The following is a 15849-nucleotide window of genomic DNA, read 5'->3' as shown; positions in this document are numbered from 1 at the left end:
AAAGCCTCTCCAAGGAAAACCCATTAAAGCCTGACTGAAGGATGAGCAGGACTCAGAAAGGCAAGGATTAGAAGGGAGGCAACACAAGTGTAGTGTCTTGAGGTGGCAAACAGACTGGCCTGCAGGAAGAACTGCCAAAAGGTCAGTGTTATGGAGCTCTGTGGATGGACAACTGTTTGTTTGTTTGTTTTTTCTTTTAAAGTTTTTTTTTTATTTTGAGAGAGAGAGAGAGAGAGAAAGAGCAGGGGAGGGGCAGAGACAGAGGGAGAGAGAAAGAATCAGAAGCAGGCTCCACATGGAGCCAGATGTGGAGCTCAAACTCACAGACCATGAGATCATGACCTGAGCTGAAATACAGAGTCAGATGCTTAACCAGCCGAGCCACCCAGGTGCCCCTGGACAAGTGTTTTCAGAGGGGGCGAAGTGGTGAGCATATTAAGGGAACTAGAAGAGCGTGTGTTATGGGATGTGTTTTTCCTTCCTTTAAGTTCATGAAGTGTGTGTAGTAATAGTCCAATGTGAAACCAGTGGGTAGCAGCTTAACTTTCTCTGTGATAGTGAGCAGGATCAGTCCTAATGAATCCATATTCCCTCAGTTTCTTCTTCTAGGTCCAAACACATCTGTTTGTAAGATGAATTAAAAGAGCCTAGAGATGGACATGGCTACCGAGGAGCCAAGCTAATAAGATGGTATGACCCTGGCTTAATCCTCACAACACTGTCAACAGAGAAGTTTCCTTGTTCCCCTTTTATAGATAAGTGCTCTGAGGTGTTAAGAGGGTAAGACATTTGCCCAAAGATGCCCTGCTAGAAAGTGACAGAACTAAGATTTTTATCTGGATAGATCTTAATGCTGACAGTTTTTCAACCACATACTCACAGTGTCTTATAGAATGCACCTGTGGTTAAAAGTAAATGTCAAGTTAAACTGGAAGCAAATTTCATTCACTTTATACTTCACATTTTCTTTATTTAAAAATGTTGTGTTATGAATTTATTCATTAATTCAGCAAATGCTTATGATCACCTCCTATGTGTTCACACTGTGGTAGTTACTGAAATTGAGCCATGCATGAGATTGACAAAGTAAGTCAGCAATCCTGAGTTAAAGTTAAAATAATAATGATGGCATTTATCATTACAAAAAGACACTGTAGACATAATTATAAAGTACCTTTAAAGTCAATTGCTAGTCCTCTGAGGCTATCATCTGGCTTTGGATTTTGCACATACACTTTTGTAAGACAAAGGGTTGAATGGAAAAGAGAATTGAAGAGTGTTTTTATGATAGTGGTTCCTGGACTGACTAAAATCACTCACACAGTGATCTCTGGAAAAAATCTAATGAGACTTTTCTGATGAGAACGGAAATGATTGCTGGTGATCTTAAGGTTCTGTGAAGCCATCCTAGGATGTAATTTTTATGACTCCATCAGCCAGCTAGTATCTTAAAGTCAACAAATGCATTAAAGATTTAAGCATTTTCTCCTCTTCAAGCATTAAAATAAGCCCTGGTTTAATTTCCTGACACTCCAAGTTCAGATTAGGAGCTCCTTCTCTATTTTCATATCAATCTACACTTCCCTATCACACTAGATCGAAATTGCCCATTTACTAGTCTACTCTCTCCCTAAACCATATGCTCTATGAAAGCATTGACCATATGCTTCTTATTTACAGGCGAATCCCTGGAACTGCATGAAGTCTCTGGTGCATAGTAGGTGTTCAATAAATATTTATGGAATAATTATAAGGGCCAATCATTGCAGAGATGTCTAAGACCCTAACATACACAAAAGCAAAGGGCATAGCAAGGTCACAGTGCTTGGCATTTACTCACATAGACAGAAGACAGAGAACAGAATTTTATATAAGTAACTTGGAGCTAGATCTAAATCTGCCTATTAGTGAAGACCCTTCTGATGAATGGATGTCAAGATCTGTTAGAAAAAAAGATTATGGTTCACTATATGCCTTGTCTGTATGGAAGGATGCAGACGAAAGAAGGTTTGAAGGGCCGGCAGTTTCCAATCAATGAGGCTTGTGCACGTTGTGAATCACTTCCCTGGCACATTGTGGAAAAGTACTAGAAAATCATTAGCATGAGGACTTTGTGAATGAAGTTATCAATTTTTTTTTTGCCTACAGATATGATATTTTCTATCCATCTCAACTGGACAATCCTACCAAAACAAAAGTACTTGATATAAAACAGTCCCTTAGTAAGTGTGAAGCCATCAGATCTTTTCAAACAAATATTTTACATTATTGAGCATTCAATATGGGCCTTTATAATGTTGAAAGTATCACACATTATATCATTAGTCATTACTGCTCCATGCCACAGGGTTATCCTATCCAGAAAAGCCAAGCAAAACTGCTCATTTTCTAATGCATACTTTTCTTACACAAATCAAAATTGACAGTTTTCTATTTCATTGCAGCTTAGCAAGTTGTAAGGCTCCACACAGGTACCCCTCTATTTAAAGAAACAAAGATATTTCACCTCACTGGCTACAAAGCAAATTAATGAGAACTGAATCCTATTTTCCATTTTCATTCCAGTGCAAATTTGCAAACACAATGCCCACAGGAAAGTTTTTCCACCTGACATAACTGAATACTTATGCTGTAAGACAATGAGCCATGATTCCCAAACAGTGTTTGTTGTGCTTTGTATCATAGGCCAGCTCTCCTTGTGATTAGGGGGTTTTCAGAACTGTAACGCTTCCCCAGGTCTCAAGTCTCCCCGTGGTTTTGATTGTATGCTTCTGCAACTCTAACATCTGTACACCCCTTGCTCTTATCCCAGTCCCTAGAAAGTCTCTGCTGCTCCAGGATCCCCTTTACAGGAAAGTCACCATTACTAGAACCCACCTCCCCTTTTCTCTATTTCACTGCCCAGTACTGTTGACCTGGACAGTCTACAATATTGTCTAAAACACAATATGCAACAACCTCAAGGCATCTATTTTTGTTTTAAGTTTATTTATTTATTTATTTTTGAGAAAGAGAGCAGGGGAGAGGGAGGGAGAGAATCCCAAGCAGGTTCCATACTCTCAGCACAGAGCCCCATATGGGGCTCAATTCTACGAACCATGAGATCATGACCTGAGCCGAAATCCAGAGATGGACGCTTAAATGACTGAGCCACCCTGGTGCCCCAAAACCCAAGGCATCTTATGTGAGCCATCAAGTTGTGTATAATGGGTTGCCTTCTATTTTCATCAATGGAAGTAATTCACAGTCGTTTTATATCAAATACACTCAGAATAAAAGATCAGTATAAATTGGGGTGGGAAAATGGTATGAATTTTCTACTTTGGAATGTGACTGATGAATGAAAGTGGAAAGTATCAATTTCTTCCCATGAGCAGGTCACACGGTTACAGCCCTGCATTAATGCTCCGATTTCTTTTTAATGCCACACAGCTCAGCTACTCAGTGTGGAGCGAAATGTCTGGTTTTCTTTTTTTGGAGCAATTTGAATGATCCTATTGTCAGTGGAATGCTCAATAACCATTTTCTGTCACCATGAAGGAGAATATTCTCTAGGTTGAGATTCATAAAAGGTTATTCTAATTCTGCAGTGACTGAATATATAATTTAAGTCGTATTCTTAAATTTCATTTCTGCCTCATATCAGCCTAGGTTCTGAAAAGCCACAAGTTGAAAACAAAGTGGAGGGAAAGGCACTATTAATGACTCCCATGATGGAATAGCCAGGGGAAGAAAAGAGTTACTAGAATTTGAAGGCTTTTGGGGTATTTCCTTTTATACATATTCAGATTCAAGTAAAATGCACAGTTTGAATCTCCTTTTTAAAAATATTTGTGGATCTGTTTGTTTGATTGTTTCAAAATGCATAGAATCAACATACTGGGCAAAGTGTCCAAGGGGAGTATCAGAAAGAATCAGGTGGTTTATTTAAAGAAAGCAACTGTGTCTCCTCCGTCCAGTATTTCTAGCCATCCTGGAATTACTAACACTTTCACAGCACTGACCAGGTGCCAGGCACTGTCATAAGCGCTTTATATATAGCAATCCATTCGATTCTATGAGTCAGGAACTGTCTTTACCTCCATTTTACAGGTGAGGAAAATGAAGCACAGAAGTAAAATAATTTGCCAGGGATCCCAATAGCTAGGGGTTCAACCTCGAGCAGTCTGGACCTCAAAACCGAGGCCCTTAATTACCATGTTCTGCTGCCTAGGAAGGCAGGGAGGAGGAAATGGAATACCTTAGTGGTAAGAGAATTAAGAAGACAACCTGTTGGTCTCATAACATTCTTTGCATTCTGGTACAGTTCTCTTCCTACTGGAGCTACTTTCTCTATTTTGAAGCACTTTTTTGAATCTCGAGTCCCTCCTAGGTTGTTCCTTAAACCATGGCCACACCCCACCTTCAATTTGCTCCTGCTTGGGTGAACCAACTAAAAGGAGACCACAGCCTTTGCTGCTACTAAGTGTTTTTCTCAGTCCCTTTGAGCTAGCATCTCAGTGGGTGCAGGTGCTAAGAGCAAATCTTTTGGTAAGATTTCCAATTTGTATGTAAAGTGCTTATCTGAGTGCCCAAAGCACTTAGAGGAAGTTTGGAAATGCTGTTGTTATTATTTAAAGTATCATCACTCCATTGCTGTTCTTTAGTTGTTCTGTAAAGAGATAATGTAATGGTATATGCAAACAGTGGCATCAGGGACCATAATAGAACTCTGTAGGGGGCATCTATTTCTCATTCTTCTGAAAAATATTTGTGGAGGACCTACATTTAGTCCAGATACTGTGCCAGGTATTGTGACGAACATGACAGATACAATTCCTATCTTCATAAAGTTTACAGGTAATGTTAAAGACACCATTAAATAATCAATTATAATACAATATTATGTGTGCCACAGTAAAGGAGAATAAGGTCCTCGGGTCAAAGGTAAGGGATCCCCAATCCAGATACGATAGACTAGGAAAGACTTCCCAGAAAAGATAATCTCTAGATTGGGACCTGAAGATGTAGTTCATCAAAGCAGATGGAGGCAGAATTCCAGGCATAGAGAACATCACATACAAAACCAAGCAAGTATATAACAGCATTCAGGAACTTAAAGAAATCAAGTATAGCTGATATTAAAAATGCAAAGGGCAGGATGGCAACAGAAGATTCTGAGGAAGGAAACAATGGTCATTTCATAAAGAGATGTGATTCCTGGTAAGGAGTTTGCATTTAACTTATAAGAGCAGTTGTAAGGCAATGAAGAACTTTAAGCAGGAATGACATGGTCAAACTCACATTTCAGAAATCTCACCATTTTTGCAGCAGGGAGAAGAGATCCAAAGGGGATTACACTGAATTTGAGGTAGGGAGGAAAATTTAAGTTTCTTTGTAGTAGTCTAGAAAAGTGTTGGGAGAGGTGATCAAGGGGACATAGCCACTGGTTGACACATGAGCTGGACCCAGGCAAATTAGAAGCTCCTCCACCCCTCCCCTGTCCTTGGAATGTGCTTTCTGCTGGCCTTCCCTGCTCCCAGAAGGTGCTCCAAGGACACAGGCTTGAGGTAGTGATATGGTGTTGAGACCATCTGGATGGTTTATGTCACTGAATCCCATTAAGGCCTCTTTATAAACTTTTAAGATTTGGTAGATGGATGCAGAAATCTATTCATTTTGGGGAGCCTGGGTGGCTCAGTCGAGTAAACATCTGACTCTTGATTTCTGCTAAGGTCATGATATCACGATGTGTGAGATCTAGCCCCATATCAGGCTCCCCATGTCAGCCCCATAACAGTGTTTCATCTCACTCGGAAGCTCCCAGGTTTAAGAAGCAACAAAAAGCAGTGCTGGTGGTCTGGACCAGGGTAGCATCGGTGGTGATAGAAAGAAATGGATGGACTTGAGCGAGATGAAGAAGAACCAATGGGACTTGCCATATGCTGGGAAGAAGGAAGAGTCAGGGATGCCACCCAGGCTTCATTCTCCCCTGGGAGAATGAGTAACTAATGATGCCAATTACTATGATAAGGAACACAAGAAGAGAACAGGTTTGGGGGAATACAAATGATGAGTTCAAGTGGAGTTCAATACAGTTGAAAGAATCCAGGAATATAAAATGTGAATAGCCAGGAGAGGAACTTTCTCACCCAAAATGATTCCTCTTCCCAGTCTATGGGACCCACTGTACATCTCAGTAAGCTCATTGCACCCATGATATTAGCCCATTTTAATGATAAAAACAATAATGGAATATTAAATAGTTCTTAAATTACTAGAAAGAAAAATAAGGGTTTCTTTTACTGCCTTCTAAAGCAAATTAAAAATTAAAAATGGACTTGCCTTGGGTGAAATAAAGGGGATTAAGAGTATACTTATTATGATGAGCACTGAGTAATGTATTAAACTGTTGAATCATTACTTTGTAAACTTGAAACTAATGTAATACTGTATGTTAATTACACTTCAATAATTTAAAAAATGGACTTGCCATCATTTATTAAGATTTCTTGATGGAAATACTGAATTTGAATCTGAATTCTAGTCTCTAGAAACTAGAATCTAGAGTCCAGATCTAATGAATTCACAGAAAATGTAAGGTTCAGAAAAAAAAAAGTTTTAATGAAATCACAAAGATCATATAGATGTATAAGTAAAACCAGAATGCTGGATATTGAACATGGCAAGTAATTTGCTTTCTTCAAACAAACAGAAAGGAAGGAAAGGAGGGAGGGAAGAAGGAACTAGGAAGGAAGAAAGGAAGGAAGGAAGGAAGGAAGGAAGGGAGGGAAGAAGGGAGGAAGGGAGGAAGGGAGGAAGGGGAGATTAAAAGAGATTTAAGGGGTACCTGGGTGGCTTAGTCATTTAAGCTTCTGACTCTTAATTTTGGCTCAGGTCATGATCTCAGGTCATGAGATCAAGCCCCACATCGGTGGGGCTGGAGCCTGCTTAAGATTCTCTTTATCTCCCTCTCTCTCACTTTCTCACTCTCACGCTCTCTCTCTCTCAAAAAAAAAAAAAAATATTTAATATATACATTTTGCTACTTTGTTGCATATGGTTTAAATACAGGTTTTTTTTTTAATTTTGAATGAAAAAAGAAGTAGCAAAGACAATAGACCTTATCTGAATCTTGACTCAAGAAGCCAACTTTAAAAAATATTGTAACAGAATTAAAGAAGTGTTAACATCAATTAGATATTAGATGATATTAAAGAATTACTAATTTTATCTGTGATAACAGTATTGTGTTATATTTTATTTTCATTTTATTTTAGAAACATACAGTATTGTATTTGTGGATGAATGAAATGATTGATGTCTGAAATTTACTTCAAAATAACGCAGTGCAGACAGAAGGGAAAGTAGGTATGAATATCTATAATACAAGATTGCTCTTGTAATGTTAATTGTAATTATTGGAACTTGGTGTCTACATTTGGACGCATCTGAAAATTTCTGCGTGAAGTTTTTTTAACTGACTTGCCAAGAAATACAGCATTTGAGGAAAGCCATAGCAAAGAACAAAGAACAAGAACAATAGTTATGATGCAGAAACTGAGCGTCCATGTGTCCATTTCTGAAGAACTTTCTTCTGTATATTGGATGCATACTCTCTCCATTATTCATGTTGGAGGTGTTCCAAATGGCACATTCTCAGCTATTTCCATTTCTAATTTCTTTGATACAATGTTAACCTCATTAGGCTGTCAGGAACATATTTGGTCTTCTCTTTCCATTTACATATATATATATATATATATATATATATATATATATATATTTATAAATATATATAATAAATATTTATCTATTTATAAATATTATATTTATATATAAATATATAAAATAAATATAATATTTATAAATATACATATAATATATACATATTTTTTAACATGTTGAGACACTACTTAAGGGCAGTCTCAGAGACCTCCCCATTCTGCCCACATACCGACACTTCTTTTGCTGCCAAATTCATTCAGTGATGCTACAGACCTAGGAAGAAGGTACCTGAATTTGCACAAGGGGCTGGGCTCAAGTGACATATCTTGTTTGGCATGAAAGTGAAAATAGTGTAAGAAAATATTTTACTAGCATGCTTATATCACTGTTATATTGAAACCAATGCTCAGAGCACAGCACCTTAAAGAGATTTTTAAAAATTACATCCATACACCTACCCTTTGCCATCACTATTACCATTCCATATCTGCCCACACATGGGTCAACTTTGACTTCATGATAAAGCCTTATATTTAAATTGTGCTATATTTTTAAGTTATACATTAAAAAGCCTCATGCCTTAAGAGCACTCTCTTCAAGATGCAAAGTCACCTGATCTACAACTATCAAAGGGTTTCTTGTGTACCAAAACCCCTGAGAAAAGTAACACCTTACCCTAGAAGTATTCTAAATACATGGCAGAAGAGAATTTTTACTGACAATGGAGAGAAATAACTTGAAAGCAGGAATGACTAAAACAGGACCAAAAGAGAGTATCTAAGCTGGAGAAGACAGTGAAACAACACAGAAAGAGGAGAGGTAGGTGGTAGTAAAGACCAATCCTTCACAGTTTTGACTACATTGCTCTGTCACTTCGTTTTGAACGTGACAACATCATATCTCTCTGGGCAATAGAACAAAAGTTATCATTGGTATCTTTTGAGTAACCAGTAGAAAAAGAGCTAGAATAATTTCAGGATAGATGCATTGCTACCTGTTAAGAATAAACCCTCTTACTGAAGCTTTCCAAAGTCAATGTTGGGTAAATTATTCACGGTGGCCACAACCACATATGTCTTCCCAATACAAGGTCATACAGTTGAATTCTGAGTAATCACTTTCTGATTGACTTTTCTCCAATACCCCGTCTCAGTCAACAGCCCTAAAGTTCTATGTGCTGTGAAAATTTTACAAAAGGAAAGCTCATTTAAAGTGGAATCCAGATCCCAGAATGGAAAGCTCTCACACCTAAACACTTGTCATCAATTGCAGACCCAACAGGAAGAGATGGACCTTGCAAGTCCATACTGTTTTACTATCCTGCAGAGGAAAGAAACGTTTTCTACTCTCCCTGGCAAAAGCCCCAGCCAATAAGAGATTGTCACAAATTAGCCAATGACAAGCCATTATACTGAGAACCCCTAGTTTACTCCAATGGGTTTTTTGTTTGTAACGGCCCTTCTCAAATGCCCACCCCCACCCCTCTCTTCTATAAAAGATAATTTTTCTTCTTTGTTCTTGAGTTTGCCTATGGTTTTGCCATAGCTTGCTTGTCCTGAATTGCAATTCTCTGTTATTCCTGAATAAACCCATTGTTGCTGGTAAAATAACTGCCAGCTTCATTTTTAAGATTAACAGTACGTAAAGCCATTTAGAGAGTTTTGTGGAAACGACCCTTTAAATTTAAGGAAAAAAAGTAAAGAGATGAAAGATTAAAACACACTGACAAGCAGCAATTTGTTGAAAAGGTGATGAGTTGATGTCTCTACTATAATTCACAGACCTCAGAGTGAACGTTTTTGAAGTAGCATCCTATGAATTAAACTCCCTACTTGTCATGTTATCAGTTTTATTAGAGGCAAATTCCTTTGAATTTGAGTGTTTCAGGCATTTATCTGAAGGAACTCACTCATGAGTAGGATTTTAAAAATTGTTTATAGTTCTCTCCAACCGACAACAATCTTCTGACTCTTGGGCATTGGAAGATGGCCTAACTAAAAGGTTCATTTATTTTTCTGCACCTGTGATTTCATTTCTAAGTGGTGTGAAGAGCTCCTGAATCTCTGGTTCAAAATCAGGACTTTTCTTTTCCAATTACTGAGCTCCCATTACATTTACAGGTGAGTCAAAAAGGCATTCTCTGTGTTATTGCCTTCTATGTAATGCTTGAAGAGAAAAGAGAGGTAATTATTTACCTAGTGGGGTGGGAGAGAAGGAAAGCTACCTTATCACTGTTTTAAAACAAAGGACATATCTATAATGCTTTGTGAGGGAATCCTAGCTAGACATTTCTTTTCTGTGCTCTTACATCAATCATACTTTCCTAGTTGGGGATAAATGAATCATAATCCATAGCATCTCACGTATCATATTTTGGTGTGTAAGCAATGTAGACAAACACATTTCTTACCACCCTCTTCAACACATACAAACACCTATTGACTTTAATTGTTCATAGTTCTCCATTAACTGAACACTCAGTCTACCTGATGTTGACCATCAATTCTAGGTCTACATTAAGATTAAATAAGACAAGAATCTAACCTGTTAATAATTGACAGGGAGATTTTGGTCTTTCAATTTCCCCTTGGAAAACTTGTAAGAAAATAGGGCAAACAGGGAAAGAAAGGGTTCTCCCCCATGACTGTCAGCCAACATATGTAATGTATTCATTTCTCACTGTTCACTTTTTATTGTGTTATGGAACCAGGAAGAATGACTTTGTATTATCCCTGGGTTATTAGAAGTGTCTGATTGTTTGGAGTTAATTCTTTGGATCTAAGGAGTTTGTGTATACAATACAATTTTTTTAAAACCCAGGAGCATGTTGAGTTTCTCTCAAAGAGCATCTTTTTTTGTTTGCTGTTTGGCTGATTGATTTTTTTGGGTTTTTTTAAGGATGTGGAGGTGCTCCTGGGGACACATGCTGCCCCTTTCAGTCTCTCAGGTGGTGGTTCCAAGTGCTCTGCTCACACAGGGCACACCAGAGCTACGTGCTGGGCAGTGCTAGGCAGGGCTAAGCAGCACTAGGCAGGGCTGGGCAGGGCTAATGCTGGATGAAGAGCATCTTTGCATAGTCAACTTCCTGCTTTAGAGCACCTCCCATAGTTTCAGCCCATTAACCCAAGCACAACAGCTTGATGAATTAATGCTTATATAGGCACAGTTGGCAGCTTCTAATTAAATAATTATGGTTAAGCGTCTGCACAGAAGCTGTTATGCACCCTAGAAAGCCAGCTGTCAGTTTTATTGGTCCTAAGACAGAGGAAGAGTTAATACTTAGCTCTGGATGTTACATACAAAGGGAAGTATATCATATATGATATATACGCTGTGCAATATGAAGTTGCATTGTGCTTGTGCTAGCCTGTCCATTAGTGATGAAGAGCAAACTGCTCCTCAGCAACCTCTCAGAAACCCAACAAAGAAGGAAGCAATTATATGATCAGCAGAGCAGAACCTGTTCAGAGCAATTTACAGAGGACATAGTGTTAGACGGATGAGTCTTTGATGAACACCCAAATGTCACTGAGCTAGCAGGCAAATACATTTCTGGGTTTTGTTTAGATGAGCAAGTGATAGAAATCTAATGTGGTCTTTTTTGAGATGGTTATGGTGGGTGTGTTTTCATTTACTTGCCTAAAGCTTCCTAAGATGCTGTTTTCAAATATTAGAAATTGGAGAACAAAGTAAATATCACAAACCTAGATTTGAACTCTTTCTACGATGCATTTTTCCAAAAAGTTAGGAAGAGATATTTGTTCTATAGAATTACGGATAATGTCAGATTCCTTTATAGAAGGCTAAAAAGCTAGAGTCTTATCTCAACACCCATGGGGTGGTATCTGGTGACTAAGCTCCATCATAGAGGAAGATATAGATTATAGATAAAGGCCATTGATAGGTTTGTTGGACCAAATAATGCTTGTTATTACACATCAATATGTTTTTGAACTGATAGCTGATTTCATTTTTCTCCACAGGCTGTCCTTTCCACACAATCCGTGTGTCCTCACTTCTAAAAATCAAATGTGCCATAACCCAGCACAGAACAACTCAGCTTGCCACTAGCCTCTTTAACCAGGGTTCCCAGAACCATCTCCACATGAATAAACACAACTGTAGGCAAAAATCAGTCCAGGACATTCAGTCATACTTTTATGTTTAAAAAAGAAATAGACATTTTAATCCCCCAAATTTATGGATTTACCTTAAAATAAGAGGAAACTGAATTTTAAAGTGGAAACATTTCTTATGGAATTCTCTTCACCCAACCCCCAGGCCTTGTTAAAAATCAACTGTTAAATCAAGCACTAAACTTTACAGACTGATTTACTGTTCACCCTCCAGAGATCAAGGCTTAAAGTTTATTTAGAACAATGCCATTTCATAAAACAAAGCAATCTGTACCTTATGTCATCATTTAAGCAAATGGACTGACCTCTAAGTGCTTATTTAAAATGCTTCAGAACAACTGCTTCCATTCCTTTTACCCCCTCCCATTTCCTTTGATGTCAGTAATTCTATCATCTCAGCTGTCTGGAGATACTTGCTTGTGATTGACAATTCTCAAAGATCTAGTTCCTTTTAGACGGATCTTAGACAAAGTTCAGTACAATGAAGTCTGCAGTGCAACTCAAGTCTCAGTACAAAATGCTAAAGAATCAGATAGATTTGTAAAGCCTATAAAAGCAAGTTTCAGACTTGGTGGGGCAGATAGGGGGTCTTTTTATCAGCCTATACTGCCATCTATCTAAGCAAGACCACATCATTTGGTATTAAATCCATTTGTGTTTTCAAAGCCCCTAAAGGAAAGCAAGTCTCCAGCAACTGGCTTTACAGATCCCAAAGTTCCGATAAAAGAATGGACAGCACCACCACATTCACTCTGAGTCTGCCAGTCTCCTGTGGACCAACAGCCAAGTTCTAACCATCATCTTATCCTCACAACTTGATATCTGGCAAACAGACATACATGTCTGCTTTCATTCCCCATATCACCTAAACCAGTATCATTTGCATCTTGTGATTTCTGAGGCCTCTGAATATTCTGTGATGTCATTGATAAAACAGATGAGAATTGCTTAGATAGACATGAGACCCAAATTATAGCCTCTAGTATTCTAGCTATACCTCAGGAGTTTAAAAACAAAAACAGACAAACAAAACCCAGAGTATTCCTTAGACACTGACTGAACGTGCAAACAACAAACATCTGTAGAGAGAATTGATACAGATGAAAAATAGAAAGAACCCTTTGTACTTACGGTAGAAGACATACTCAGTGTAGCTTGACCAGATCTTGTCATCTGTATATTGGTTGACAAAAGATGCTGTCACTGAGGAGTTACAGGCCACCATGTGGAATCCACACTCTGACAACATATCAAAAGCCCTTTCCAGATGCTTGAATTTGAGATAAAATCTGGAGGTGTATCTTTCTGGGGCTCGGTCAGGGTCTCTGCTCTCATTCAAAGTTTCTCCAAAGACTTCTTTTGCCAAAGAAATCCTTCCACAAACCAAAATCCGAGGAACTCTACGAAACTTGGCATCTGCCTGCCCCTCTCTGCCCATGGTGCAGGACCCCCTGTAGCCCACAGTAATGAAGCCCCACTTGCGGTCTGTAGGGAGCACTGAGGAAGGAGGGCAGATTCTCGTGTCGCTTCCTTGGGAGGCATCTTCAAAGTCACTATGGCAGAATTCGTCCGGGCTTTGCTTGATCTCATCAGGGGTCAGGAGTTTGACCAAGTCTGGGAGCTGGAAATACTCAGCTTCCCTTTTCAGTCTTCCCCTTTCTGGAAAGTGATCAGGCAGGACCACCTGCCTGTCCCTGAGATAGTCCAGAATATAACGGAACAAGAATCCGTCTCTGTCAATGAAAAACCTTCCTTTGGAGTCCTTGGCTAGATCGTTAGCCGTGTCTCTCTTTGGGGAAAACATTTTCCACAGGAAGGAATGAGGGATGCTTATTAATGTGGAATGGCGGGTGAAATAAACTTGACCGCCAACATTCAGCTCCACGACCTCAGGGAAGGAGTTGGGAACTGCAGCCCCTTGTTCTCGAGGATAATAACGACTACAGTTTCCACTCAAAGCCATTGTCCCTGTCTTCTTTTGCTTCTCCTATTTTGATTTGAAGGCGCAATCCAATGGAGTCACAGCCTTATCCTTTGCATCAACTTGTCAAAGAGGGAGAAGGATGTTAACTTCTTAAAAATGACCTTCTCTCTTACCCCAGTTTTTTCCCCAAGCAAGCAAAATTTAGAAGAGTCCACAGGTGAAGTGATGCTGCAAAAGTAGTTTAAACCCTGGCTGGTGGTGAGCTATTACTTCATAGAATATAATCAACTCATCTCCATCCGATCTGCCCCAAGCTCAGATGTGGAGCATCTGCCCCAAGCTCAGTAGGCAAGGCAGGCCAAGTCCCCAGTTACTCAGAGGTCCGTCTGAAGGAAAAGAGAGAAAATTATTTCCTCAAACCCAGCATGAGTCAGAAAAAGAGACACCGCTGGAGAGAGGAGAGGGAGGGAGAGGGAGGGAGGGAATAAGGGAGGGAGGAAGGGAGGGAGTGAGGGAGAGATTATTTGACATAAGCAGCCCTGGAACTACTGATTTCAGCCATTCAACTAAATCATGGCTTCTCACAAGCTATTTTGTGTCTACATGTTTATTCATATGCCTCTGTCCCCAGCAATCATCATTAAAAATCTTTCTATTTGTATTTCTGCCTTAAAAAGGGATACAAGATTTTCAACTTCTAAAAGGGGATTTTTCCTCCCTGCTGATCAGGAAAAGCAAGAAGTCTCAGAACTTACCTTAGTGCTGAAAACCCAGCTCCTGTGAAGAAATACCCATTTGCAAAGCAGTCAGAATCCACAGCCACCATCTGGAGCTTGTCAAATCCCGAAGAGGTAAAGGATAGAGGTATCAATGAAAAGTGCAGGAGAGATGTGCTCTTAGAAAATAATATTTTTATATATATATATAAATATTTATATAAATGTATATCTGTATGTATGTATATAGGTATGTATTCACTCCCAATCCCAAGTTGAAACAAGTCACAAAAAAGTTAAAGCGTGATGAGAGGTGGTTGGGTTGAAGAAGCGAGGCAGAGAAAAATATCCAGACAAAGCTTCTCCAGTGGGGAGGGGGGGGGGGGAAGGTGGGGGAGAACCTTTAGAAAGAATCCTTAAAACAAAAGAAGAGTTGCAAAAGGTACTGGGACTTAGAAGCCTTTCAGAAAGCCCAGAAACAGAAAGAGAGATATGCCTTGCTGGGGTCCCAGGTAGCCACCCCACCTGCCAGGCAAGGGCAAAGGGACTCCCATGTTCGCAGGCAGGTGGGAGGCGCTGGGAACCGCCGCGAGCCGCTCGGCCGGGCCGCCGCAGCGCTGAGGGGCCGCGGGGGGCTCAAGCTCGGGCTTCTCCGGCTGGCGGCGGAGCTGGGTGGTTCCACAGTTCCCAGTGCAGTTCGGATGCTGTTGTTTCAGCAGTGCAGGCAAGATACCATCCAGGGAAATGACTATTACATCATCTTAAAGGAATAGGGCTTGGAGAAAGCGGAGGAAGCTCCGAGTCACGTCGTCCTCGGTGACAGGTCGCCAGGACTGCACGGGGACGCTGCGCACTGGCCACAGCACGCGACTCCCGAGCTCCAGGCTTGGGGCTTGGGGCGGGGACGCGGGGACGCGGCGCCGCGGCGCCGCCGCGCAACCACTTCCCTGGGCGTCCTGTCCGCGAGTCTGGAGTTTGCAAGGGCCTTCGCTTTTCCTTTTCTTCCCGCCTTTACACCTCCACCGCCACCACCATTCCCCAGAAATAAGCCCCCCAACCCAGCGGTGACATAAACACAAGTGATTATGCATTTGGAAATCCACAAACAAATCTGCACATGCACTGAATTTTTGCTGAAGGACAAATTTCCCCTCTAAAAGCTTTTTTTTTTTTTTAAAGAAAAAAACCACACCAAATGAACCCCAATAATCAAGGTACAAAGTGGCTTTTCTTTAAAATCAAAGGGGATTAAACCATGTCCTCATTCAGATGCCCTCTTTTTTTCCCTCTTCTCCATCCCTCTCCCCCCCCCCCCACACACACACCTGCCCAGCATGAATAAATAAATACAATCTCTCTGGAATTA

The 15849-nt window shown here is 40.0% G+C and overlaps 1 protein-coding gene across 1 annotated transcript in view; it reads right to left on the bottom strand.

Annotated features, from left to right (window-relative positions):
- The window catches only part of KCTD16 (potassium channel tetramerization domain containing 16), a 259237-nt gene extending 244609 nt beyond the window's left edge, over positions 1-14628 (bottom strand). The window contains exons 1-2 of the mRNA XM_042938322.1: positions 14523-14628; positions 12975-14153 (exon numbers count right to left, since the gene is read on the bottom strand). Coding sequence (XP_042794256.1) covers positions 12975-13806 — 832 coding nt within the window. The 5' untranslated portion in view covers positions 13807-14153; positions 14523-14628. The remainder of the gene's footprint in view (positions 1-12974; positions 14154-14522) is intronic.
- Positions 14629-15849: the final 1221 nt, after the last annotated feature.

Source organism: Panthera leo, chromosome A1 (assembly GCF_018350215.1).
Source record: "Panthera leo isolate Ple1 chromosome A1, P.leo_Ple1_pat1.1, whole genome shotgun sequence".
NCBI classification, from domain to species: domain Eukaryota; kingdom Metazoa; phylum Chordata; class Mammalia; order Carnivora; family Felidae; genus Panthera; species Panthera leo.
The sequence above is the reverse complement of the archived record's forward strand: the minus strand, read 5'-3'. Positions and strand labels throughout refer to the sequence as shown.